This window comes from Pagrus major, chromosome 2 (genome assembly GCF_040436345.1).
Source record: "Pagrus major chromosome 2, Pma_NU_1.0".
Lineage (NCBI taxonomy): Eukaryota > Metazoa > Chordata > Actinopteri > Spariformes > Sparidae > Pagrus > Pagrus major.
This window is the reverse complement of record NC_133216.1, coordinates 21521843-21549776: the sequence shown is the minus strand read 5'-3', so window position 1 is coordinate 21549776 and position 27934 is coordinate 21521843. Positions and strand designations below refer to the sequence as shown.

The following is a 27934-nucleotide window of genomic DNA, read 5'->3' as shown; positions in this document are numbered from 1 at the left end:
ATACGTTATGGTTTCTTGACTTTCCCTGTCACACCCATTACTTATATTACCTGATCTGATTTTATGCCGTTGTAAAGGTTATATGCAGATAGTGTATGTTTTAAAACGTGCAAAAAATGGAGTTTAAATGAAAAACTAATAATAATAGATCATCTGAGTGAAATGGTGCCTGTAGGTCTGAAGGTCAGTGTGAATAAGGAGTTTGCAGCTTATCCAAAATTATAGCCTGCTCATGTTAATGGTTGACTTTTCTGTCTAAGCTGGAGAATAAAGTTGTGAAGTTACATTGCGCATTTGTGCAGACAAATGTATGTTTTGTTTTCGTAATATTTGTGTAGCGATAGATCACACAGATAATGGCATTGAAAAGATGCAGCTCAGATTTTTTTCTCTTTGAAAAGTATTTAAAGGATTCAAGTCATTGACAGGTGAATTGTATTGTATTATATTCCCATAGACTTGTGGCTCTACTCGACCTCTCACCCAGTGCACTCTGCGTAAGCTCAGCTTTTTGTCACTTTTTGTCCTTGTACAGTAGAGTACACTCCTCCGGCTCTGTTCTGTGCCTTGTATCCGATTTAAAGGAAAAAAATCACATTTTATTCCTGTCATATAAACGGCATGGGTCCCCAGTAAAGTTTAACAAGCCCGGGCTTATACATGTGACGAGATATTGTATGTGACAGTATAAAGCGGCCTATATAGGTTCAGAATAAAAAGACAGAAACAGCTCTCCCACCTCACTGTATTTAAATGACACTGTGCCAGCTGCTTACTGCTTCTCTCAAGTTGTTACCCTATCAGACAATACTTAAGGAGATGAATGGATTGTCTCGTGCTGAGAAACCACTTATTACCATGCGCATACTGTGTCATCCTCACTCCCTCCCTCTCTCCTTCCTCTCTGCCCTTCTTCCTTCCCCCTGCCCATCTCTCATTCTCCCCGTTTTATCTCCCTCACCTCTCCTTTCCTCTCTCCATCTGTTTCCTGTGATGCATACTCTCTCCGTCTCTCTCCACCGTGCTCTGTCCTTCTTTCCCTCCTTTCCAAAGATGGACTGTTCCTCTGTCTTTTCATTATTCTCTACCCATCCTTGCATCGCCAACACACACACACACAGCCACTCTCAAAATCCCTCTGTCATTCTGACTTTCTTCATCTGCAATTCTCGCCGTCTCCTCTCGCTTCTCGCTGTCCGTCTTCTCCAAGAACAGTATAAATCAAAGGCTTCCGGGCTTTTTCACCTACGATTATTTATGGAGCTGCTGTAGCTATCACTTTCATGCCCCTGATAAGTGCACTGAGTACAGTACACAACCTCGACAGGAATATTTTATCACAGGCCAAATGAGGAGAGGTGAACAACAACACGTGCTATCTTCTTAAAATTGGCCTCGGCTTGTGTTTTTCTTCTGCTTCACACTATTGTAGTGGTAAACCTCCAGATCACCCATCATCCGCCTCAAACACCTACACCCTCCCCTGCGCTCTCCGTCCACATGATCTACATCCTTCTCCTTTACAGTTTCTCCTTGTATGACCTAAACTCTTCTTCCAAACTCCCATTTGCATTTTTACATGTCAGGTTTCTTATGCTGTCTCTGCTCATGCCCTGTTTCGGAGTTGTGTAAAAAAAAGGAATTGCTTTACAAACTTACAGGCACACTGCAGGAGTTGCAGCCCAATGGCCAGAATAGATTTTGGCATTGTTCATCTCTGTAAACTTTTCTATTTTCAATATAGGACTGGTTAGGTTTAGGAGCAAAAACCACTCGGTTAGGGTTAGAAAAAAAGTCATGTTATAGATTAAAATACCTGGCTTTTTTCATGGCTGTAACATTTTCCTGCTAGAAACTGTCCCGATGTCTCTATACAAATCCTCGTTTTCGTTTCCACAAAGACGGCTGCAAATTGTCCTTGCTAAAAGTTGATTAAGGTTCTCAGTCATCCAGGTCACGGTAATTCTAAGTGCTGTATCGCAGGCAACTGGACGTGTTTCAGTTTCTTGAAAAGTTTTCACCTCTCATCCAAGAGGTCCTTAGTCGTTAAGGTCACGTGTGAGCTCTGAGTTGCAGAGTCGTTGCTAAAATTCCTTAATAAAAGTCCTAAAAAGCTAAAAGTCCTTGCTAAAATGACTCGGTTTTGACAGTGGTCTCTCACTAAGGTATCTGTGTTTTGCCGAAATTTACAACGCCAACATTTTATTCTGGCGACTGGGCTGGGAATATTCCTTGATGTTGATTTCCACAGTGGCCACTGGGAATGAATCATCGTGTATCAAGCGCTTTAACAGGCCTTATGTTTTGGCTTTGTGTTTCACATTTCCTCCTGATTCTCCATCACATTTCCTTCCGCTCAACCACTGGAGCAGATGATGGAAAGAGCGAGAGGAAGAAGTGGCAATCATTTTACATGAGCAGCTTTAAAATCGCCGTCCTGAGTCAAGTCTTCAGCTCTGTGTTCATTACAAAACAACAGTGTCAGAGGGGAATGCAGAGTTGATTACAGCTATTAGATGACAAAGTGCGGCCCAGCAGGGGTTGGGCTGTGAACCTGTGTTTTTTCCGTTGTTGTCGTAGTGACAGTTTTTGACTGGCAGGGAAATTCTCAGTCATGTTGAAAGCTGGGGTGTGTTTATGAATTGTGTGCATGCAATGATGAAAGAAGCTCACTGAGCTACACGCAAAGCAAACTATTAAATGCAGTGACACTGATTGTATGCATGTTAGACAGTGATTAATATGTTTCTTTTGAGGTTATTAGAGCAGAAATTTAGCTGAGTGCATTTGTGGGATGCAGCCGAATGTGTATGCTTGTATACACATCAGCTAATATTGCTCCATTACCGTCCAAGTTTCTCATTCCCGCTAGCAGATGCCTCCGTCTGGTATTTATGTTCTCAATGATCAGTGAACAAGACTTAGCAGAAGAAAAAATATGTTGGTATTGAATTACAATGTCTACTGTTGATTTTAGGCAAATGCTGTGAAGCAGTGCACTGTGAACTGCAAACTGGAAACATTTTTCATTTTTCACCAGGATTAAATGTTAGCAGTTAACGTTTCTGCAACCACAGATACATCCATATGTACGTGTCATAGGCTGTGTACCAAATTGAACCTAAAGAAACAAAGTGGCAACATAAAGAAACGTAACATTTTAACTTATCTGTGGCTTTTGGATAAGTGTACTTGGTACTTTGGTGGCTTTAGCAAAACTAAAATAACGCCTGTTTCTAGTTAAACAAAATGGATCTTATTCTTTAACAAACGGTCTGTATCTGTAGGGATTCTTTTGTCAGCGTGGACGAACACTTCGAATAACAATCTGAGCCTGTCAGTGTCAGAACAAGCACTTTAAGTGGACGCATATTCAAGGTGAGGGGTTTACATTGCAGCCCGTTTTGCAGTGGTCTCATTTAAACTGGACCACTGAAAACAGGCTGGTGGAGGTGGAAAAATAGCTACCCTCTGAAAATAGTTCCATCCTCCCTGTAAGTTTTTAGTCATAAATAATCCAACTTGTAGTAAACTAATTGTAACTTGTAATTTAATACATATACATATAAACATATCCTGACTAATGAATATCCAAAAACTCTTCTGACCTGAGTGTCAAGGTTGTACTGCGGGATCAGTATATGTGCATTTCCAGTTGCGTCTGTTAGGGTCGCCTGTGTGATCTTAATATTGCCTGTGCCCCAAACCTTCACCACACCCAGGATCAACCGGTCAGCAGCAGCCAGGCCGTTGTGGGTGACCTTACTGGACAGTGTTTTCTGGAAGTGAAAGTGTTGAGAGACGAGAGGGTGAAACAAAGAGACAAAGAGGGTTATTAGAAATGCAATACAGAAAATATCATGTACTTGATTCATATGAAGTAATATCCCCTCTATTCTGTGCTTCATCTTTGTGCTGGGGGAGATTTAGTGTTTGAGTCACTGTATCATTAGTTTTATATCTGACATACTATAATTTTACTCTATGCTTTGCTTTTAGGCCCTGTAAAAAAACTGGGGAAGACCAAATTCTCCTTGCTTTGAAGAAACGGTCTCATCATAGAAACCCAACACTTAAATGGAGCTGCAGGAACACACGAACACACACACACACACACACATACATCTGCATTCAGATAGCCATCCAAAATGGCATACGATCTGCTAATCTGCCAGGCAGCAGTGGCCTCATTGCCCAACTTATCCTCATCTTCTCACATCTGCCTGCTCACACATACACCCACCAGCACGCGCGCGCACACACACACAGTAGTACACAACAAACACACACACACTTGCGCTCTCTTTCTCCCCCTTTGGCTGTCAGACAGTGTGCCTGTTTTATCGCTGTGTGAAATTGCTTTGGAATGAGCCTGATGGTAGGCAGAGGACAGCCACAGATGTTTGGCCGTGGTCGCTGTATGTGGGTATGTGTGTACTGTAGATGTGTGCATATATGGATGTGTATGCGTGGTTGTTCGTGATTAAACGTGTGCTCGTTAATGTCTGTGTGTGATTGTGTGCCTTTGCTTGGCTAAGAAGCAAATAGGGCTGGGTTAGTCCCATTAGTCCCAGTGATTAGGGAGTGTCTGTCATGTCGGACTCAAAGTGTGATCAAGCTGTGGCCTGGTAAACACTCGCTTCTTGCTGAACTAAGACTTACACACATGCAACACCAACTCTTAGGGCAATATTTCCGAGCATGTTTAATGTGAGCAGGGGTGCAAACAGGCACAATTTTATATTTTGCTGTCCTCCATTATATACATCTGTTCTCTTTGAGTGATTGGACACATACAGGCGCATGTGCCAAGGTCAGCGGGGTGACACAGCTGAGGTTGTTGTGATTGGGTTGCACAGTGCAATTCTGGCAGCCACTTTGGCTTCAAATTGCACACTAATTTCTGCTGCTCAGTCAAATGCAATCACCCAGATCAACATTTGTGGTTTTAAGTGGAAGAATTTTTGATGCACCTTAGTATCTATGTATTTAGTTTGAGCCCTTGTCATGTCTTAATAATCATGAATTAAATGAGATCTAAACACCTATTACAGGGGCAATATCTGAGAAATTGACATCATGACGTGTGTTTTGTCTGCTTTTGCCTGTTTGTCAAAGCACTTTGTAAACTCTGTTTTTATATTATATTATAATGTATCATTATGTCCTGTGTTGCAGAGATATCTACTGAAGTTAGCATGCTAACCAGCTTGCCACAGCCCATACCGGTCTACAGCTCATGTGCTAGCAGTGTAAACACTAACACGGCTCCCAGTCTGAACTGCTAGCTGCACGCTTAACTGAGCTAATTAGCTAATAGCAGCTACAGATAGCAGCAGTAAGCAGTGACTCTGGATATATGCTGCCCCCTATTTGTTGAGTATGAATTTTGACTGGTAGCCAATTCTTACGTATTGCACCTTTAAACATAGAGATTGTAGACGGAGCACATGAAATTGTCGCTGCATGCTGGAAAGATTCAATCTACTGGAGGGCCTCAGGGAATCATTTTACATTATTGGATGTTGGATTACATTTTTTGTTAATCGCCCATTAATCCAGCCAGAACAGAGTCTGCTTTAATCATGCTGAAAGTTGTACTTTGATACACATTCATATTTATTCTAGGTGAAAGAGGCATGTTCAGCTGACACGAGTGGGCTTTTTTTTTGTTATTTTCTTGTCATTTTGGAATCAGCATTTGTGCTTTTGCCAACTCAAGCCACAAAATTGCTCTTTGTGCTTGTGTTTGTGATAAGAGGCTGTCTGAGCAGGCAGAAATGTGGGTGCAATTTCGTGCCAAAACAAGTACCAGAAACGCACTGCGATCTGCATAAACACCACCACAGCTGCTCCACTCCAACCACCTCGGCCCGAGCATGTGCTTTTTTGGAGCTGTGAAAATACTAAACAGGTGTGTGCTCAACAAAAGCCTTGCATCTGATGAGAATGACATTTTGGCTTCATTTGGGCTGTCGGCCCAAAAATAAAAGGTTCTCGACTCTTTCTGTTACACCCGGCACATCTAATTTTAGTATAAAAGTCTCCAAATGAAGTCTGCAACACATATGCTACAGTATCCTGTTTCACCTCCTTAAAATGACTAAAATTGTAAAATAACTATAATGTCACCATGACATGCACAGGACTGATAAATAGTATGCTAAAAGCAAGAGGAGAACAGGACAATAAAATTGCAGTCTACTCATAAAAAAAGCATCTGCCATGTGTTTGTCTCTGTAACATCCTCCCTGTGAAAGCTTTTATTTATTGTAGTTAAAGTTAAATGAAAATAAATAAAATTGTAAAATGTTTATATAACGATAAAAGTGCCTCTTTTAAGCAAGTCGACAACGTGCCAGCATTTGCATGTTTGACACACGCGTCAAAAGAAGAGTTTTTAAAGCGAGAACTTTGTCGCGGTTAAAAGCGACATTCAAATCACCGCCCCAGAGTTAGACATGATTTGCTGCGCTAATGGTTTCCAACAGTTGGCCTTTGACATCCGCCCACCACAGCCCTGTTGCATGTCAACGCATAGGCTTATTCTCCAGTCTAGCTGCATTAAAAACAAAAATGACGATTGGGGGGAGATGTGACATGTGGTTGGCCCTTGAACTCACCGATTGTGCTGAGAAGGAGGTCAGTAGATATTCTCCTCTCTCGACTGTGTCTGAGGAGAGAAAATAAGAGCGAATTACACACAGAGCGAGAAATGGAGACAATGCGAGGACAGAGAAAATAGGTGTGTGACAGAAGGGCAGAGAGAAGAGAAGAAATGAGAGACTGTATGAATAAGTCAGTATTCATGTGGACGAGTGGAGTGAGTTCATATTCTTCTGTCTGACTGACTGGATGGACATATAAACACCTGATAAAGTGAATAAATGAATAAGTCATGTATTTGAGGGTTGAATTGATGAAAGAATGGATCACTGAACAGCCCCATGATTAATTATAAACCCACTAGTTGAGTAACTGGAGGAGCTCATGTCAGTGGTGAAGAAGAATTCAAATCTTTTGCTTAAGTTTAAGTACAAATACCACAAGGAAAAGTCATGTTTTGAAAGTAAAGGGCTTCAGTAAATATTTGAGGTAATTATACTTCGTATACCTCGTTATAATTTATTCCACTCAACTACATTTTGGAGGCAAATGTTGTACTTTTTTACTCCACTACATTTATTTGTTCACTTCAGTTACTAGTTACTTTACAGATTACATGCTGCATCAGAGCCAAAGTAGTCCATTTTTAAGTTTTAATTGATAATTTTATTGGCAGTCTGATAAAAAATACTATTAAAATAATAATTCGACCCATAGTATAGTAAATACTGTACACATAAGTAAACATATGTAAGTATTTACTTGTACTTGTACTTTTGATACTTAAGTACACTGAATATCAGATACTTTAAGACTTTTACTCAAGAACTATATTAATATGGATGACTTTCACTTTCACCAATGTACATTTTATCACAGTATCTTTACTTTTACTCAAGTATGACTTTTGGTTTCAGAGCCCAAAGTGACACCTTTATAATGCTTGTTTCCACCAACAGTCACAATTATTTAAAGATAAATTGAAATAATTAAAGTAATTAAAAAGGAAAACAGCAGATCCTCACACTTGTGAAGATGGAACAATGAGATATTTTTGATTGAAAGATGACTTGGTTGATTTTTTGTTGCTAGGGTTAAGCAACTTCTCTGCTGACAACGTATCCGGTACAGAACATATCATCCAAGTAAAAAATGTCATTATCTGCACTCGTGATAAAGAAAAAAACTCATCCGGTAGTTTATTAATTCACGTTTATAAAATGATTGTTCTGTAAATATTTCTCTCCCTCTTGTGATTAACAATACATGTTTTAAAGCTTGATTCTGAGAGTCTGAGACTGAAATAGTTTTCAAATCAATAATAAATATAAGAACTTCTGATCATATCAATTCAGGCTTAAATTAACAACTTCCAGCTTGTTCCACCCACTCCCAGTTTAAGCAACCACCCTTGCTGAGTACAAATATAGATAATGGCATGCCTGCCCATCCTTAATAGATAGTCAGTCCAGTTATTGACTATCATTTCAGCTGTACTTGTACACAGAGTACAGCTTTTGCACTTCTGAAATTTGACAGGTACGTAGGAGAAGACCAAGGGCTGACAAAACCAGGAAAAAAAAACTCCCACACACGGTCCACTTCACTTGCAAATAAGTTTAACGACAACGTTTTGGTACTCAGACCGTCATTAGGTTATCTGATATCACTTATTTGCAAGTGAAGTGGACAGTGTGTGCGGGAGTTTTTTTTTCCAGCTGTCCAACTTGTACAAAAATGTGTAGTGACTCAAGCTGTCAAATTAAATGCAGTGGAGTAAAACGTACAACATTTTCCTCTGAAATGTGGTGGAGTGGTAGAAAGCGGCACACTCAAGTAAAAGTACCTCAAATTTGTTCAAATTCAAATTTGAGTCCTCAGTTCCATTCTACCGCTGGTCGATATGGTGCAGCAGTGACTCATTAATGGGCTCATCCACACATTGATTCATCTCATATTATTACCTCGACTTATTACCGGTTGATTAGATGAGCGGATAATGTTATTGAACGCAGGCCCGGTTGAATGAACGAGGGAATAACTGATGAGCGAGTAGTGCGCAGACGAGTCTGTCTGACTGACAGCGGAGCGAACAGCAAACCCTCTGAAGTGAAACTCAAACATGCAGAACTCGAGAGGAGCAGATAGTACAGGTAAGCAGGCGCCACAGCGAGAGGCAGAGCAAACAAGAAAGACATAGGGAGGCTGCACTGCAGACAGACAGCGAGGCGCAGGAGAGAGGAGCGAGCGAGCAGATAAAAGAGGAGTGATGGAGAGCATATCTCCAGGCAGCGACACGGGGAATTACTGTAATAGTTTCTGTCACTCCCCTTCTCTGTCATCCCTCGTTCTCTCTCTATCTCGCCCTCTCTTCTTTGTCCCAACACAAACGCGCCTTTCACAGAGGAGTGCATCTTCTCACAAAAGCACTTCAGAGGCTGATTCTGTTCGTATATCACTGTGTGTGTGTGTGTGTGTGTGTGTGCGTGTGCGAATAAGTGAGAAAGTGTAGAGGGACTGTGTTGTCTGTGCCTACCTGATAAAATCAATGAAGAAATTCATATTCAGAAACAAAAAAAAACCAAAAACTCTCCAGCTGCTTTCTCATATTGTAAGTGAATTAGAGGCATACGGGGGTGAAGGTGTTCATGTCACTCCATTGCAGTGTTTTCATCTGTAAATCAATGAATAAATGCAACCTTGTGTGTCGTCCCTCTCGTCTGCACACCAATTCAGTAACTTCAATCTGTCAAAATGTGTTTGAAAAAGGTTTTTTCTTTTTTTTTTGTCTTAATTAAAAGAACTTAAAAAGTGAAAAAGGTTAGCTGATTCTATGAATGTATTTCAGTGTACGTGATGTGTGTGTGTTTTCTTAACTACTGCCAGCTGCTGCTGTTCAGAGTCAACTAGATAATGGTAATTATCTCTCATAAGAGCTTCCAGCAATTTTAATATTATAGTTTATAAAAATGGGCTCCTAATATGGACTAATACAGCAGCTTATTTGGAAACGTTCTCTTAAATTAAGAAATATCTCTATATCTTCTTCTTCTTCTCTATATCTTCAATCTTCTTAAGAAGACACATGAATCTGTCTTTATTCAGATGCCAGAAAACATTTTCTTTACTTCATTTACTGGTCTCTCCTGATTGAAGTAGTTTTTCAGGAGTTTCAAGAGGTGGCGAGTCACGCTGGACACCCCTGAATTGTATGTCTTAGCCCAGTCCTCAACTTTGTACAAATAAGGAGGAGGCAACGTGACGCCACGTCTCTCGAAATGCGACGCAGTGCTACCAGAATGCATTGCATGACTGCTTACATAGACAACAGATAGGAAGCCGGGCAATGTCGGATCCTCTGGATACGTACCAAATGGTAACTGAAGCCTGGTTAAATGCTTGCGATGACAATGTTAACATGCTTGTTTTAAGCAGGTACGCTAGCATACTCTAATTTGCATTGTGCATGACAATTTGTCAGCCATTTATGATATTTACCCTCATATTCAAATGTATTATCATCAAGATACCTTATACCTGTTTAAATGAAATGCCTCCTCAGTAGCGACTATCATGAGTAATTAATCTGTAAATACACATGTAAAAACATTCAATTATCTGCTATTCTATGTGTGTGTGTGCACGTGTGTGTGTGTGTGTGTGGATGTGTGTGTTCAAGGGTGACCCTCTCACTTACCTATTCCGTCTCCGTCGTCCCAGAAGAACGATCCTTGAGCAGTGCCGCTGTCGCTCAGGGCAACGATCAGTCCTAAAGGATTCTTCCGACTGAAACAGATGAGGGTAGAGGGGGTTATAGCATATTGCTAAAGGACAACATCTATTTATACCTGCTGCTGAGGACAAATACATTAACATTCCTGCTGGGGGCCTCCACCTGAGCTCACTGCTGCTGGAACACTTATCACCCTGCAACTCTCTCTCTCTCTCTCTCAGTCTCACCGCCGCTTTCTTTAACACACACACTAACGATCATAGGTGACATTCATTTTACTGAGTGTCGGTCATACATGGCAATGTCTTTGAAAGAGTCTAACACAGTAGCGATACACACTCAACCCCCTAAGACAAGGCAAAAAACAGACACACATACACTAAACACACAGGACGCTGACCTGTGGCTTTGTGCTGTCATGATGTGTCAGCCATGATGTGTCAGCCGTGATGTGTGCGCGCTCACCTGTAGAATGTATTGCGCTCTGGTTTCTGACAGGGTATGATATATCCTCCTCTGATATGAAGATTGATATGGTCCAAGGGGGTGTGCATATTCACCCATTCGCTGCGGAATCCGATGTCTTTGGCCTGATGAAAGCAGCAATAATTACATACTATTAAAGTACAAGAAATCATAGGCGTAGTTAAACTTTGATTCATTTTATTCAACAATTCCTTGGTGGGAAAATGGCATTTGTGCGCCGGTAAATCACAAAGTATGCAGTAAAATATACGTCATCCGCAAAGGTTACATTTGAAACATTTCAGCAATTTATTACGTGTCAAAAGAAACTTCTTTTTTTCCACCAATATTCTCCACTTTTGTCCTTAGCCCTTTCTGTTTGCTGAGGGGACAAGTTTAATAGAGGTAACCACTCCCCTCCACCATCCCATGCCCAGATTTATGCTGCTGTTTCTCAAGCTTTTGTTTGGCTTTATGATGCTGTCTAACAGATGGGGAGTCCCCTAGCTAGAAAGAGACAGAGCGATTGGATGTTTGTTTTTGTCATCAAGGCGCCTTCTGCAATTGTTGAGCTGCGACATCTTTAATGATGTTGTCAAACAGTGTTGTGTCATTTGGGTTTTTGTCCTAATTGTGGTTTTTTCTGTCTCTTTTTATGACACATTTTCATAAAATATCTTTGACAGAAGAAGCACAGACATACTTTCATTTAAGTAAATCTAAAGTATAGTCAGATGTGGTTACCTCCTACAATAATAGATACTGTAATTATTTATCAGCGCTATCCACTGTATTGCCTCATTGTATCGGTGTATTTCTAACTGTCTTTCTAACTGTTTTCAGTTATTATGAACTTGGACTCACCGTGTAGTAGTCATACCAGCGTGCATCAGGAACATAACCAACCACACGCGTAACTCCCTGTCAATAACAAAGTCAGTTAATCAAAAGAATGATCCCAATCAAATCATGCAGAAATACAGGGAAAGGAGATGGGTATACATGATATGATATATATATAAACATATATATATATATATATATATATATATATATATATATATATATATATATATATACACATATGTGTGTGTATGTGTGTCTGTACCTCGGCAAGGGCAGGGGTGATTAGGAAGGCAGGCCCCCAGAGGAACTGCTTTTGGATGTCATAGGTTCTTTCATCATCCACAAACCTGGGACACACCAGCACAGATGACATTAAGTCTGACTGAAAAAAAAAAAAATCTCTCCTGTGTGCTCAGCCCAGACAACTGTTCAAGCTCTCATTCAGAATTCAATGGTTTGAAGATGCAAGCCAAATAACCCTGCCAGCCTCACCCTGCCAGCTCCTTAAAAACCATCTGTGACTTTAGAAGAGTCTCTTAAAATGAACAAATATGTCTTTTTTTTTCTCCGTACAGTTCAACACATTCACATCTGGGAGCTGCCAAGTGAAGCCACAGTCAGCTACGGTTGGCCTCTAAACAGTCTCGCCTGAATTAAAACGGAGTGCCTCGTGCCTTGCTCAAGGGCTGCTTAATGCTGCTCCTGTGGCAGGGAAGACACTTCTAATCGTTCTCACCCTGTCAAGTTATTCAAATGAGCAGCAGCTAATGAGAGAGGCTTGGTGGCAACATTTCGAATACAAGATGAAAATTAGTTGGGCATTAAAACAGAGAGGTGCTGAGAACGTTTTGGAATGAAAGCTCTACCTAAATTGTTTTAGTCATGAAACCACCACTTGTGATATCCTGCATACCAATGAGAAGCAGTGTAGTATGAAATCAGGCGACACAATCCATCCAGGCACAAAATATATTATTTGATTGAGTCATTACATGTAATGTTTGCGCCGCGATGTGTGTTGTGTGGTCTGTGCTTACTCGTGCAGGAGTGGTCTCACTACTGTGCTTCCTTTGGCGTGAGCCTCATACATCAGTGTGTACAGGTATGGCAGGAGGGTGTATCGGATGTTCAGGACGTCCCGGGATGCTTCGGCAAAGCGTCTATTCCAAGCAACAGGATCTTGTCTCTGGTGGAAAAAGAATGCGAAATACAGACAGGTTAACCAAAGTGAATCATATCTTTAAGAAAAAAAAGAAAAAAATGTGAGAGTCGTGTGTTAAAATATTGTTGCTAAGGCTTCTCTCTGCTGTTTACAAGCTGACAACAACCATCACCAAATGATATTTGTGGCTGACAGATTTTATCACCTAGCCAGCTAACTAAGCTAATGTTAGCTCCAGCCAGCTGGTGGAAAATGGTGTTTATTGCTGACTGTTTCATGTTTACAGCTTCGTCCAGGGTTTTCAATATTCACCTGATGACTACATATATGATATTGTGTTAAAAAGGCCGAGTGTTAAGCTGCGAGTCCCTAGCAAAAAAGTCAACTTCCTCCCCAGCTGATGATTCATGATTTAAATGTTTTACAGTGTTCCCTAGCCCATGGGGTAATATCCTTTATACAATCATGTGTGAACCTCGCCCTGTCCTTTTAAGGATGCCCCTTTCATGTTGGTATCACCTGTTATTAACCAGTTTACCTGTGGAATGTTCCAAATGGGTGTTTTTTTGAAAATTCAGCAACCTTCCCAGTTTTTTGTTGCTCCTGTCCCAGCTTGTGTTGCTGGCATCAAATTCAGAATAAGCATATATTGACACAAAATCAATGACGTTGTTGAGGTTAAACATTAAATCCATCGTCTTTGCACTGCTTTCAATTAAGTATATGTCAACAAGGATTAGCAAATTTTCACATTCTGTTGTATTTAAACGTCCCAACTTTTGTGGTTGCTATTTCAGTAGACAGTATACTTACAGTATACTTTGCTTTTAATGTAACAAGAGAAAAAGGATTTTAGGATGAGAGCTAATGGATGCGTTCGGCAAACACAACACTACCAGGAGTTATAATGGCTGGAGTTGCTAGAGTGTGAACTTCCCCAAATCCAATAAAGAGCATGGCAGAGCCCCTTAAATTGTAACATAGAGGGTGGCCATGACTTGCCCCTCCTATATCTAGCAGCACAGATGCTACTGAATGATCAAAGAAATATTATTGGAAGATTACAAAAATGCTGCAATGTGCGACCATGACCACACACTGCTTCTTGTCATTTTGATTGTGAAGGTGAAATTACTCTATAGAGTATATTGGCTACAATATAGTATATAACTGTTTTAGTATGTGCATAGTTATATATATATCTATCTATATCTATATATATATATATATATATATGTATATATATATATATATATATATATATATATATATATATATATATATATATATATATATATATATATAAACATAAACAGGCACAATTACAATTTGCCTGCTGCTCACCACGGTCAGTGCCATGGATTTCTTAATACACAGCACAGTTAGGCTACTGATATTTAAGAGCCATGGTCCGGGCCATAGATTCTAATGTGCAAGCCTCAGTCAGATAAAGGATCAATGCGTCAGGCAGATCTAACTAAGCAACCCTTCTCCCCCTGCACTCTCTCTTCTGCGAGGGGGTGGAGAGAGGGAGGTTCACAAGGAGGGTGCATTTTTGGTCATCTTGCAAACAAGCTGGATGGCATCCCCCCTCATCCCCTATCAAACTGAGTACTGGTTATGGTTTCTAAGCTATGACTGGACTAGCTGTGGGAGGTGTTTAGTTTATCATGTGATCCAAGTTAAAATAAAGGTGGACATCCTGTTTTACGGACTGCAAAAGGCAAAAAAAACGAACAAAAAAAAACATCCACTGACTTGACTTTTCTCATCTTGTCATTGTGTTTGCAGTGCCGTTTCTGTAACTTTAAATGTTACCATGCGTGAAGAGGAGCTTGTGGCAACACTTGCTAGTTTGTAGTACGGCAGGAAAACTCAAATGGCCCGCGTGCATTTCTACTTTTAAATGATGGCCCGGCTCTTCTGTCCCACTCTGTACTGACATTTGCCTCATTTTAATTGGCAACAAGTGTCCCCTTAAGAGACAAGGACAGAAAACGAGGACGCGGTGTACTGTCATTCTGTTGATATGGGCCAATCTAAATGTATTAGCTCATTTTCTGGAACTGTATTGAGGACAATAATCAGTCTGGTCAAGTAAACGCTCTCTCTCTCTCACACACACACACATGCATGCGTGCACACACACACGCATGCGCACACAGATTGAGGATCATGAAGATTTTCATCTAGAGTGTGTCAACACCATTTGCTCCTCCCTATGATATTATGTGTGCTTGTGTGCCTCGGCGTGTACTGCATTTTAATGTGACTGTGTGTGTGCATGTGTTTGTCAGACGTCTTTTAGTGCTTTATGCAGGTAGGTGTGAATATGTGTGCATGTGTCCGCTGTCTTTTTAATTGAAGAATAAAAAATCATAAGATATTATCATAAAAGTCATCTCAGAGACCAATAAAATGACAGACATTTTCTTCCCAGCTGCAATTTAGCTGGGTCAGATTTGATAATAGTTATTAACTGTAGCCCAGTGGTTACTAAGTACAGGCCTAACAGCACATGATTGAATGCAGAACATTTCCATTACCGTATGACCTAAGGAGTTTACCAGATTATCATTTAATTTTCTGTGGAAATTTACAAGATTGTAATTATCTGGAAACCCAGGAGTTCTACCTGCCTCCCTTTTTAGTATCCCTCCTTTTGCTCCCTAATGTCTTACAATCAGATGTGTTCACTGTGAGGTAATTGCCATGCTAAGTTGAAAGTGTGTCTCTGTGTGTGGAAAAGAGAAAGCAAAAGAGAGCGTGATCAAATGAATGTGAATGAGTGCGTATGAGCTTATTTGACTGATACAGTTCTACAGTCCAGCCTGAACCAGATGTACTCCCACAAAGTATCAGGTTTCAGAGGCTTGATTATTCTCAAGTGTAATTTATTAATAAATTCTTCTCTTTTTTGTCTCATTTCAATTCCAACCATGTGTGTCATGTGTTGCGAGTAGATACAATGCCCGCTGAAATGTAGGAAGAAGGACTGAATGAAGCATTGAATTATCCTGTCGAGCTAGTAATCAGTATTTGTTGAAAAAAAACTTGCCAATAGTAAGCTCCTTAAAATCCCAAATTATTCACTGAAGAAGAATGCCTTAAGGAAACATAATGACTTTATTTCGACTACTGCAGTGTAGAGATTGCGATGCTATTCTGACATAGCCTGAAAAACACATTATCTCTGCAGAGACACGCTGCACATTGCTACTGCTGATCAGAAGCAGGTGACCACTGTTACTAGCCACCGTGAGTACAGCGTGCGCAAGCATGTCCGCCATCTTGGATGGCGAGACACGGCAACATCACTTGGACACAAAACTCCATTTAATCCGGAAATTTGTTTACGGTTATGATTACATTTGCTAGTTATTGTTTGCCGGCGGTGCACAGTTGCCTATCATACTGTAATATACTAGCATTTTAGTGTTCAATTCAATTTAAAGGGGCTTTATTGAGTGTCTAAACATCATTATGAACATCAAAAATAAACGACGCTATATTATACTATGCTACGAACAACAATGAACAATTACAATTATTCGTCCGTCCGAATAATCATTAGCAGATGTCACCACAACTGTAAACTAACATGACAAATGTCCAGATCTAATGCAGTTCTGCATGTGGTTTATTCAAATGGTGTTGCTGTACCTAGCTGTCTAAGATGGCGGATGTAAATGCACCACTCACTTTGAGAAGTGACAACCACAAAAAAAAAGACATTGTCAGGCTATCATTAGCATCCTGACAACCACTGGCAATGATCAACAAAGTGTGTGGATTTCTGTTTGCGTCAGCATTAACGGGATTTATATATCTAGCACAGTTAGCAACGTGGCTATCCCTTCCCATTATGTGACACCAACCCCAATTAATACCACAGAAAATATCCACATCTGTGCCTGTGCTGGGATATGAAGCAGCTATTCTGAACAATGTTTGACAGTTGTACTAATCAAATATTATTGCATCTCTGGCACCCTACTGGCGCCTGGACTGCAAGGACCACATCTACATGTAAAACTGTGCTCCGGCCTGCCTCAGATGCCGCTGAGCTCAAAAAGGCCGTCGCCAAAGTTGCAGAAGCTTTGTTGGCAGCTATTGTACAGGTTAAACGTTTGAAGCAATCAGACTGGTTAGACAGCTGACAAAGTCCAACAAAGGGCAGACACTCAATTTAACACTGTGTTCCTCGCCTACCATTCAACCTTGAGCCATCTAGCCAGTTTTGTGAAATGCTCCCCCCAAAAAACCGGCCTTATACTTTTTAACATTCAGTCACACAAATCTTGCATGACTTGACAGTTATACCACTGTCTGTTGGGCCCTCCAGGTATACTTTTCATCTGTGGGAAACCAGAAGAGGGATTGATGAAGAGATGGGAGCAGGGAGGGCTGAAGAATGAGAAGCAGACAGAGAATCCATCTTATGAATTCACCTAATTTATGGCCACATTTATAGGTGGCAAAAGGCCTCGTGACATGCACTGATTGTAGACCGATATGTATGTGTGTGCACGTGTGCGGCCTCTAGGAAAAATGAGGTTATCGGGCTGTGTCAGCCCTTCTCGTCTTCTCTCTCCTATCCTCCGCTTGGTCTTTCTCTTCATTTATCTGTCTGGGATCTGCTCCCTTGCCCCATCTCATAAACCTCTGCATTTCTGTTTTGCATTGCAGAGCACACACCATAAAAAGAAAATATATTTAGACAAACAATATGTCCCTTTGGGTGAATAACAATATACACGATTCGAATATGAGTAGCTGCTTTTGGCGGAGAGTATATCTGGTTTTTAATTTTGAGTCGTTCTGATATGACTGTGGACACTGCAGTATATTGCTGGTGCAGTAAAATTATCTCAAGGTCAACGCTGAAAGTTGTCTGAGGGCAAAGAGACACTAGGCGTGACGGAGCTCTGGGAGTGACTCTGCAAAAAACTCTCCTCTCTCTTCCTCTCTCCACTGTCTCTGACCTTGTGTACCCTCCGGCCCGGTTTGTGGTGTTAATACTTTGTTGTCAAACGCCTTGTTAAGCAGACATGAGGTTAAAGTCGCTAACTGTCTGATGATTGGGGCTTTTATATGGCTGGATGGAAAAATAATACAGATTTTACAGTAGGCTACATAAATAGCCGACCTTGATTCCCTTTTTTCTTCCACTTCCCGGTTCCGCTGCATGTATTCTCATCTCTTCTCCCTCCTCGTTCACACGTCCCTGCTCTGAGCCGATCGCAGGTGTTACAAAAAAATCGGCAAATTGTTTATTCAGCCTCGTCGCAGCTCTCACATCCTTATCACTACCCTGTGTCACCACCATTTAACTTTCTAAATTGCCATCTTGTTTTATCCTTTGCCAATATTATCCCTCATCATTCTTTCTCCCTCTCTTTGCCTCATAGCCTATGAACTTCTCCTCCCCTCCCTGTTCCTTTATCTGTATTTGCTTGTCAGTATCCGTCTTTTCCTTCTCCTCCTATTCGGTACAAATACCTTCGCCGCTCTCTCACCACTTCTCTCTCCATCCCTCTTACTTTTTTCCCTTCCTGACTTTATCTCTCCCTCTCAAACTGTCATTTTTGCGCCGCCCCCACTCTCCTGCCCTGTGTGTGTGTGTGTGTGTGTGTGTGTGTGTGCGTTTTTCTTGTCAATTTTCTCCATGTTTAAACACCCATTTGCAAGCCATTATTAAATGATTGGAATCATAGGGTGTATGTGTGTGTGGAGTGGAGGTTAGGTGGTGTGCAGTGGTGCCCAGATCACCTTGAGAATTCAATTATATCCCCACTCCATACCGTTAAAAAGCACTGACACACACACACTCACATCCACACACACACACACACACACATCTGTGTCCTGTCTAGTATTGCAGACTCCAGTGCAGAGAAAGTTCGCCCGGTGGGATCGATCTCCGGACGGGCGTTATTGGATTTCTCAGATGTGTTCCAACGCTCTTAAAGGTCACCGCTAGAATGAATGCCACCGACACTACACCACCAAACAGGTCTATCTTTTTGTGTGTTTGTGTATGTCAGCCGCAGATTAAGAGAGGGACGGGCAGAGAAAGCAGCATTTTTTCGCCAACAAAGAGAGTGCTGGTAAATGTCTTCTGTACAGCTGTATTCACACAACTTGAGCTGCCATTCAGAGCACAGGAACATGCAAGCTCGTCATCTCCTGAGCAACAGAGGGCGCCGGCTCTGTGTCATTTAAGGCCAGTGAACTCAGCTCTTAGACCGTTTGAAAGGATGTGGCTCCTTCTGCGGAGATCTAAAGCAGATCATTCGCATTCACAATGCAACGCTGTACTGTTTGAGTACATATTGACATTTCTATGTAATTCTTCTCATTATTATTATTATTATTATTATTATAATTCATACATCTTTTTTTATTTGAATTATTTTTAATTGGTTTCACTTGTCATGTGATTGCTAGTGGCTGGAACATGCTCTTTTGTTTTGATTACACTGATTTGACAGGTACTATGTAACACCTTTCCTTTTCCCTTATAAGACCAGATACTGCAGGTGAGACTGTGGCACATTCGGGGGACACAACCTGTAATTTGACTTGCGTGTGAAGAAATGACTTGGGACTCGCGTGACACTTGGACTAAATGACTTAATTCACATGTTTGTACTTCAGTCAAGGCTTTTTTTTTTAAATGTCCTGCCTACTGCTCTTTCACAGAATTTTGGATGATTATTGAAATATGTATATATATCTATATATCTATATATCTATATATCTATATATATATATATATATATATATATATATATATATGTATATATATATATATATATATATATATATATATATATATATATATATATATATATATATATGTATATATATATATATATATATATATATATACATATATATATATTTTCAATTTTCCATATTATTCTTCATTGGATAATAGAGTGGTGTAGTGTTTTATTCTTTCAATTCTTACCTTAATATGTCAGAGTAGCCATTTCAGTATGTTGATACTAAAAGTTTGAGGAATTGGTATTTGATGATCAGGCCCACCTACAGCCATTACTCCAAAGCATTTCTCCAAAGTAATGGGAGTACATTTCCCTGGAAATATCGCCTCAAGTCACAGCACTACACTAAACCCTAACCATCATTTGTGGCTGTAAAAATTCGACATGATTCTGATGATCGCTGGGAGTCACACACCTAACAAAAGTTAAGTTATGGCTTCTAGTTGGGCACTAGCGTGAAATAAAGAACCACATATATGAGCACAATTAAGTAAAAACTGAATTCAAGTGGGTTTAGAGCAAGAGTACATCTCTGTGTGAGCGTTTCTCTCTCGTTTTGAATCCACTCACCGGGTTACCCTTGCCGTTGTGGTTGCGTGAGTATGGATAGAAGGCACCCAGCTGCATCCAGCGAAGACACAGCTCATACTCGGATGGATTAAAGAACCCACAAATGTCTGCTCCAGTCTGAAAAAGGGGACAGACAGAGAAAGTGTCAGTTCATATGTGTGAAGAGGCAGAGAAGGACAGAAAGACCACCAACCACAGGAAGAGGGCTCACACCACTTCTGTTGCAAGCATCATGTTTCTGAAGTGTCACTGAGCAAGACACCGCACAAGTGAGGGACGTTGTGCGTCTGACCCTGTGGCTGGGAGAGGGGCATGCAAATGATTTACCATACAGGGATCGATAAGGTGTCCGGTTATAATTATTATTAGACACACTGAGGAGATGAGAGACCACAGAAGGACAGTAAGTGAGAGAAAAGGAGGTTAAAGAGACAAACTAGCAAAGACAGGACATCGATATAAAAAGTTTCATTAAAGACTACTCAATTAATATCAAACGTTTATAGGTCATGACGGACTAGCGCTCGACTTCTCGGTCGGGGCCGGGCTTGTAATGACATGCCTCACATTGTATCTCAAGATGTCCTCTGATCAAAGGGGTCTAGCAAACAAAATAACATCAGTCGGGCCGCTGTAATCTACTTAGAGAGGACAAGGTCACATCAATAAGATTATGTCTTGTCAAAACTGAAATCAGATGATGATACTTACGTAAGGGATGCCAAACAGACTGAACTCCATCATGCCTGTAGAACAAAGGAAAATAGGGAGTTATGCCAAATGAAAGACTCCTGTTTCTTTTCTATGTTTGCAAGCATGTGTGCGTGATCATGCAAGACCCTATTATTGTCAGATTACTGGTCAAAATGCAGACTGCCATTACTTATTATGAGAATCAAGTTTTATCCCAAAGTCTCTCTTTGCAGTATATGTCTACATGTACCTATAATGGATTTCTCAAGTTGGTTCCAGGCGGCAAAGTTGTCTCCGAGCCAATGTCCAGCCCATTTTCCACTGGAGGGGTAGGTGGACCTGGTCACCACGATGCCTCTCTTACCTGTCACGTTCAGCAGGGCGCTGCACAGAGAAGAGACTGTCAGGGATTTGTCTTGCACATGAAAATGACATAAACTAATGCATTAACTAACAACAAGTACGATGTAAAAGTGTCTCCTCCCTCTCCTAAATAGAGAACATTAATTTTGAAAGGGAATTAGCCTATTAATTGTGATTGTTAAATCCAGCACGGCGCTAAAATGAAACAATTCCTAAACTTAAGCACCTGAGCTCAAGGCCCGGTGGTGCCGAGAGTCCCCAGGCTCCTCCATAGCTAACTCTGCAATCTGGCATCCCGAAGTGAAAGGAAAATGTCACCGCAAGGACCAATGTAGATTATCATAAAGGTTTAATGAGACTGTATTTCCGTAGATGGCTGGAAGATATCAGTTATGCATCTCCTGTGGCTTTATTTTCCTCCTGAATGTGTTTGCTGTGACAGTTCTTACTCGTCCTGTTCTCTTTTCTCCTGACAAGGTTAGCAGGATTGAGATCATCATGAGAATTTGTCTATACTTCCAAATGCAGTCTGATCCCGTAGGCAATACAAACATATTTCTTTTGGATGACGCACATCTGCCAGACGATGTGTCCCGTTTGTTGTGTTTAAAATATCACAGAAATGCACCAACGATTGTACATCTGTCATCTGTGTTGACTCATATGGACATTTTATAGTAATTCACAAAAATATGTTTAACCGCAGGTGATATATTTAGTTGTTAAGTACATAATAATATCACCTACAATACAGATCCTACAAAAAATATAGAAGTTGCCATGTAAACACACAAATATGAAAGCATTTTCACTTACTCATAGGTGGGCTTGGTGTGGGACCATCCATAGAGGTTGTGCACGTCGTAGTGTTTGACTCTCTTTCCATTAGGGAGGATCTGCTCACTGTTCATGCACAGGGTCTTGTGGTTTAAGCCAAGGTGTTTGGACTCCAGGGCTATTGGAGGGGTGCACAAACACAGAAACCATCAAACGAAAAAATACATAGAATCCTTTAAAGGCATACTCCCACTGATAACACAATAGCTTGGTAATCTGGTTAAGCACAAGGAGAACAAAATAAGAATTGTATGTGTCTTACGTGGCATATAAGGAGGGTTCTCCAGAAGCTGATTACCAAGACACTGCTCTCCAACTGTGCCGTGGACAAAACTGGCAGGCTCATTCATGTCCTACAGATGAACACGTGGAAGTGAAGAGAAAATGAGGCTGCATGACGCAACATGAGTTCACTTCGTTTCATTTTGTTTATTGTAGGTTACTCACAATCCAGAGGCCGTCGAACTTCATGGTCTTGTCATAGAAATCCTTAATTTCTTGTTTCCACCACGCCGCTGTTGAATTGCGGAAGAAGTCGGGGAATGCAGCGTATGCCCTGTACTCCTGGAAATTAATCAGTAAATTTAATGATTGAAAACAACCCAACCAAGTCCAAAAGACGACTCTGACTGCAATTCCTGAAAATGGGCTCTGTGGAACACCTGTGTTGTACTGGAAACCTGTCGTTCCACTCACACATGGCCAATAGAAAAGTGATTAATACATGTAAATTGCGTTACATAGAGCCCCTTTAATGCATCATTTGCAACTTGAGTGTCAGAGTGGTGAATATAGAAAATGTTGTACCTTTACTTGGGTATCCCAGTCCAGAGATTCATTCACTGTGACATTAGGGTAATCAGGCCAGACCTGCAAAATAGGTGATGGATAATTATCTCAGCACACATTATTATGTCTCTTGGTGTCGATCTCTCTGTGTCAACATTTCCCTCTTACCTTCCCCCACACAATTCCATCACTGAGCTCTTTGGGCCATTTGATGAAGACATCCGCTTCTACACCTCTGTCAAAGGCAGGGTAAGGTTCTGTCTCATTGCCTGAGATGGCTGGATCCTAGGATTATAGAGACATCTTTAATATTCACACCTGCCTTATTGTTTCTGGTGTGTGAGTGCATATTCATGCGAGTGTATCAATAGTTTAGAATGCAATGGCATTACCAGAATGAAGATGAACCTCATGCCCTCTTCCCTCATGGTGTCAACCAGGGCAGGCAGTCCGGTGAATTCTTTGTCCAAAACAAAGTCCAGTTGACGTTCCATGTAGTCGATGTCTCCGTACTGCACATCCTGCGGGCAGACAGCAGTCAAAGCTCAAATTAGGGTCGAACAGACTTTTGTTTGGTTAAAAATATCAGAACCAGACGGGAGCAAGACATAGCAATAATTTGAACAGAAATGTCTTTAGTGTTTTTGGTGTGCTGAGTATAATCAAACCTTGAATTAATTAATGAATGACGGCTGTGGGGGAAAAAATGGAATAACAGGTAAAACTGAGATTTTATAAAACCAACTTTCCTGCCATCAGATGAGGACAAAAAATAATTGCACATTTTGCTACCATAATTCCTATTATAGACACTGAAATCTGCAAAGTTTGTCCTGACATCTGGTGTGCAACACCTGAGATATGAAAGACATGATGGTTTCATTTGCTGCTGGCTGTTATTTCTTACAGACAGAGCAAAACTTCATCTGCTTTTGTTGCCTGGTGTGTCTGTGGCAGTTTGAGGTTGGTTAGTCTGTAAAGCTAGCTGATGTGCAGCCTTTGTAAGTAGCTGCATTTTCTGCTTCTTTTCATTCCAGTTAATGATGCAGGATTCTTTTTGGCTGGCGTCAGCTCCTCGCAGGTTAGGGCTTTGTGAAAGCATATTCCGGGAGCACTTGATTATCGATGGAAAGTCTTATGTTCGGCTCTGCATGATGAAGAGGATGGGATTCTGGCCTGTTTCCACGTGGAACATCTTGCCATGGTCAAACACAGTGCTCTCACAGATGATTTTTACTTTCTGTTCTGTGACAAACTTGGATCCTTACACCGTCTGACAAACATGTTATTCAAATGTGAATCCCTGATTTGACTGTCGGAGAGAATTACTGCTTCTGGTATAAACTGGAAACGTCTAGAGACTGTGAAACCTACTATGGGATGGATTTCAAATGAAATTAGAGGTCACATTTCATCAGGATAAACTAGTTGTACCTAATGTAATCCATAAAGTCAAGGACTCCAATTTGCTTCATCCTAATAACTCTTTTATCTAATTTAGTTTTATGTTGTTATTGTTGGCATGAAGTCATATCATATTGTAAAACACGGGTAGATGTCCTTATACTGTACACAGAAGAAGTCAGAGTTCTTATTCCTTATGTTGACACACCGAGTGAATGCAAAAGCAGGAAGACATACAGTACTGGGATTTCAATGTATAAGATGTATGTGGGAGGTACCAGCATTGTGTCTTGTAATATTCTTTTACTTTACATCACAGTTGATTTCACTGACCACATAAACCCTGTCTGAAACAAATGGATCACAGATGGTGGGATTGATGATTTTACTACGCTCTCTGTATCCTGAATCCAAATTCTGATGGGAACGTAGAAGATGAGGATGTCTTCTTTTTGTGTTTTTCTTTAATTGAAGTGTCTGGAGTGTTTCTGGGGGATGCGCATCAGTGATTACTGTTCAAAAACACAACTTTATTCACTAATTTCAGGTAAACTAGATCATATCTTATTAGAAAAGTACATCCTGGATTTCCCTTGCATGTCCTACTTTGACTTTCCTGATGGACAGATAGCTTTACCCATTGCTAAGGCTATCTCTAACTGCTGCCAACTGTTGCTGCCATTAGCTAGTTAGCTTGGTTGTCAGGGGAACTGGCAGTCCTGTACGCTGACTGAGCCCAACTGTGCCAGTTTGGGCAGAGTGAGCTAACTGGACCACTAGCTGCATCGCTGGGCTGCGCAACGCACAATTAGCGCTCCTGGCTACTGTAAATGCCAGCAACTAGTCCCTACCCAGCTTCCTGTTTTTGCAAGAAACAAGCAAATATGCAGAATCAAATAGCACTCTGCCAGCCGCATCATGGGAATGCTAACACTATTCTCTTCTGCCAAATAATTATAAACAACACTGTTGTGGGCGTTGCTGTTCTCAGTTTGAGTTCAGACATCTTAAAAAAGTCTTGTCTGGGAACTTACATAGGGTATACCCGCGCTCTTCATGTCTCTGTATAGATCTGCTATCTCAGTGTCGTTAGCATAACCATAGCGACAGAGCTGGAACCCAAGGGACCAATAGGCAGGTAGAACAGGTCGTCCAATCAGCTGTTAAGAAGAAAAACAAACAGGGAAGTCAAAACAATTCAGCACAGAAAAAGTTGTTTTGCAGGAAATCGGGACACTGTCCATAAAGTGTTTGTTTGATTGTTTGTGTGCGTGTGTGTGTGTGTGTGTGTGTGTGTGTGTGTGTGTGTGTTTAGATAGGCTAAATGAGAGAGCGCAATGAAGCGAGGAACTCCCAGCTGCTGCAGTCCATCAACAGCGGCCCAGGGCCAGACACAAAACACACACCGACACACACATAGGTGCACACACGAATGCACACAGTTACACACTCACACACAAACAGACCAGAAGCCCAAGAACACTTACTTCAGTGTACTGTTGCACCACCGTTTCAGGCGTAGGTCCCAGGACCATGTAGAAATCCAGGATGCCACCCAGAGTTCGGTAGGTTAAAGCTGGAGTGGGCTGGAACGTCACATCTGGACACAAAGCAAACATGACATTTATGTGCCTTAAAATGCTACAGGAAGTTGTGTGTTTGTGTGTGTGTGTGTGTGTTTCTATGTTCTCTTACAGTGTGGCGCATGTGTGTTTTACTACTTAAAGAGAAAGCAGGGGCAGTGCAGGAGGAAAATAACTGAAACACTTTATTCTGAATAAATACACAGCATGAGCTCAGTATGCAAATCTACTAAATGAGTGGACATGAGTGGAAAGAGCTCATTATTTTGTGTCGGCCCTATATAAGACGTGCTCAAAAGCCTCACTCATTAATACATACAGTAAACACTCGCTGCATATGCAACTGAGTGCGATTGTGCGTGCCCGTGAGGCTGGTCGGTCGCATTTGCATATAAAGAAGGCGCGTGCACTCGCAATTCAAGCGTACTGTACGTGCGTGTCAAGTGTATGTGTGTTTCTCTCACCCATGGCATTGCTGTTTAGTAGCAGCACACCGTGAGCATCAGCAGTGCGCTCAAGGCCCATATAGAAGGGGTGCACTCCGTAGCAATTCATCTTGTACTGTAGCAAAGAGACAGAGAGTGAGAATGAGAATGAAAGAGAAAAGGGTGAATGCAGGTTAAAGAATTGTTCTGTTCCGCGGTTTGTACTAATGTTTGCTCGGGAGCCACTTTGTTTATTCATGAGCACTTTCCTTCACACCTGACAGGGCATTTCTCATCGTATTTATGGGTATGACAGCAACACTGCAACAGTGGGGCTCGCACTCAACAGTTTAACCAAAAATAGGGGGAAAGAATTTGTACAATTATCGCATGTGCAGATCGATGTGCGACTTAGACATCTAAGTCGTGTATTTAAAGGTGCAACATGTGAGAATTCTACCTGAAAACATGCAAAAATGAACTAAAATCATCAACATAATGTAAAGAGATAACAGTTTTGACGTTATGATGTCTATGTATGTCATTTGTATGCCAGAGATATCAATAAACACCTACACTTCCTGGTCCAGATCGCCAGCTGCACGGCTAACTGAGCTAACTAGCTAACAGCAGCTACAGTTAGCGGTTACTCTAGTGATGCCAGATGTTTGTTTTGAGTGTAAATTCAACAGGTGGCCAATTTCTTGCATGATGCACCTTTAAATATACTTCCTGTGTTAGTTATAGCACCCAGTAGTGCTACTAAATCCCAAAAATTCTCCAGCCTGAGTTTGAAGACATCAACAGAGAACTGGAATATTATTTGGGAATTTGAGCTGCTGCCGGGTGCTGAAATAAAAATCAGGAGGTACTAAATGTAGCATGCAGAACATTAAAATGAATGACAAAATTGCAGCTTGGTGGCTATCAAACTCCGCTTGGCAAATTATGAACAAAGCAGAGCTTTTTGTGCTTTTTCAAAGATAGTTTATAACGCCCACTTAACTACTACTTAAATCAGCCTGTGTGGCTAAAGGCAGCCATTTATCTATTTTTCCCCCCCTTTTTCTGGAACGATTCAACACATGCAAATCCACATCTGTCTTTTCCAGATGCACGTACAGTAATGTACTTCAGTAATTATGCATACGGAACAATATACTGTTCTAGTGGGACTGAGAAGAGCTTCAGAGTGTGGATTTTATGAGTTTTCTTTCTATAACTCCAGTGAAGGTCCCACTGTTGTCGTCAGTGTTTAGATGAGGATGAAACAAGACAGACTGGGCTAAGAGGAACAGATAGAAAGGTGGCGGGGGACGGGAGATCTGCCACTTTCAGATGTCACCGTCCTGCAAGGAAAACTCATGGGCATGTCACACTCCATCAGCCTCCTGCACTTCTGGTACATAAGAAGTCGTTAAACGGTAATATATGAGGACTGGCCCTGTCTCTGTGTCAGTTTTGTGGGTGCAAGTGCTTTTCTTGCTATGTGTCTGAATGTGTGTTTGTGGGTGCCCTTGTGGCCCTGCTACATGGTGCGAAGGCCTGACTCAAGAAGGAGAAAGGTCATTAGCTTGTCAACTAACAAAGAGTGACAGCTAGTGACAGTTGTCTTGGTCCCTCTCTGTCAGCCTTTATTCACTCATGCTTGGTAGATTTACATGGAT

The 27934-nt window shown here is 41.1% G+C and overlaps 1 protein-coding gene across 1 annotated transcript in view; it reads right to left on the bottom strand.

Annotated features, from left to right (window-relative positions):
* si (sucrase-isomaltase) overlaps positions 1 to 27934 on the bottom strand; it is a 72690-nt gene that overhangs the window by 353 nt on the left and 44403 nt on the right. Inside the window, exons 28-46 of the mRNA XM_073487735.1 lie at positions 26307 to 26403; positions 25747 to 25859; positions 25294 to 25419; positions 23248 to 23376; positions 23024 to 23140; positions 22874 to 22936; positions 22514 to 22630; positions 22329 to 22419; positions 22046 to 22184; positions 21117 to 21250; positions 20885 to 20919; positions 20174 to 20290; positions 12688 to 12836; positions 11913 to 11997; positions 11669 to 11725; positions 10805 to 10929; positions 10304 to 10392; positions 6624 to 6673; positions 3609 to 3779 (exon numbers count right to left, since the gene is read on the bottom strand). Of these exons, the coding sequence (XP_073343836.1) occupies positions 3609 to 3779; positions 6624 to 6673; positions 10304 to 10392; positions 10805 to 10929; positions 11669 to 11725; positions 11913 to 11997; positions 12688 to 12836; positions 20174 to 20290; positions 20885 to 20919; positions 21117 to 21250; positions 22046 to 22184; positions 22329 to 22419; positions 22514 to 22630; positions 22874 to 22936; positions 23024 to 23140; positions 23248 to 23376; positions 25294 to 25419; positions 25747 to 25859; positions 26307 to 26403 (2004 nt within the window). The remainder of the gene's footprint in view (positions 1 to 3608; positions 3780 to 6623; positions 6674 to 10303; positions 10393 to 10804; positions 10930 to 11668; positions 11726 to 11912; positions 11998 to 12687; positions 12837 to 20173; positions 20291 to 20884; positions 20920 to 21116; positions 21251 to 22045; positions 22185 to 22328; positions 22420 to 22513; positions 22631 to 22873; positions 22937 to 23023; positions 23141 to 23247; positions 23377 to 25293; positions 25420 to 25746; positions 25860 to 26306; positions 26404 to 27934) is intronic.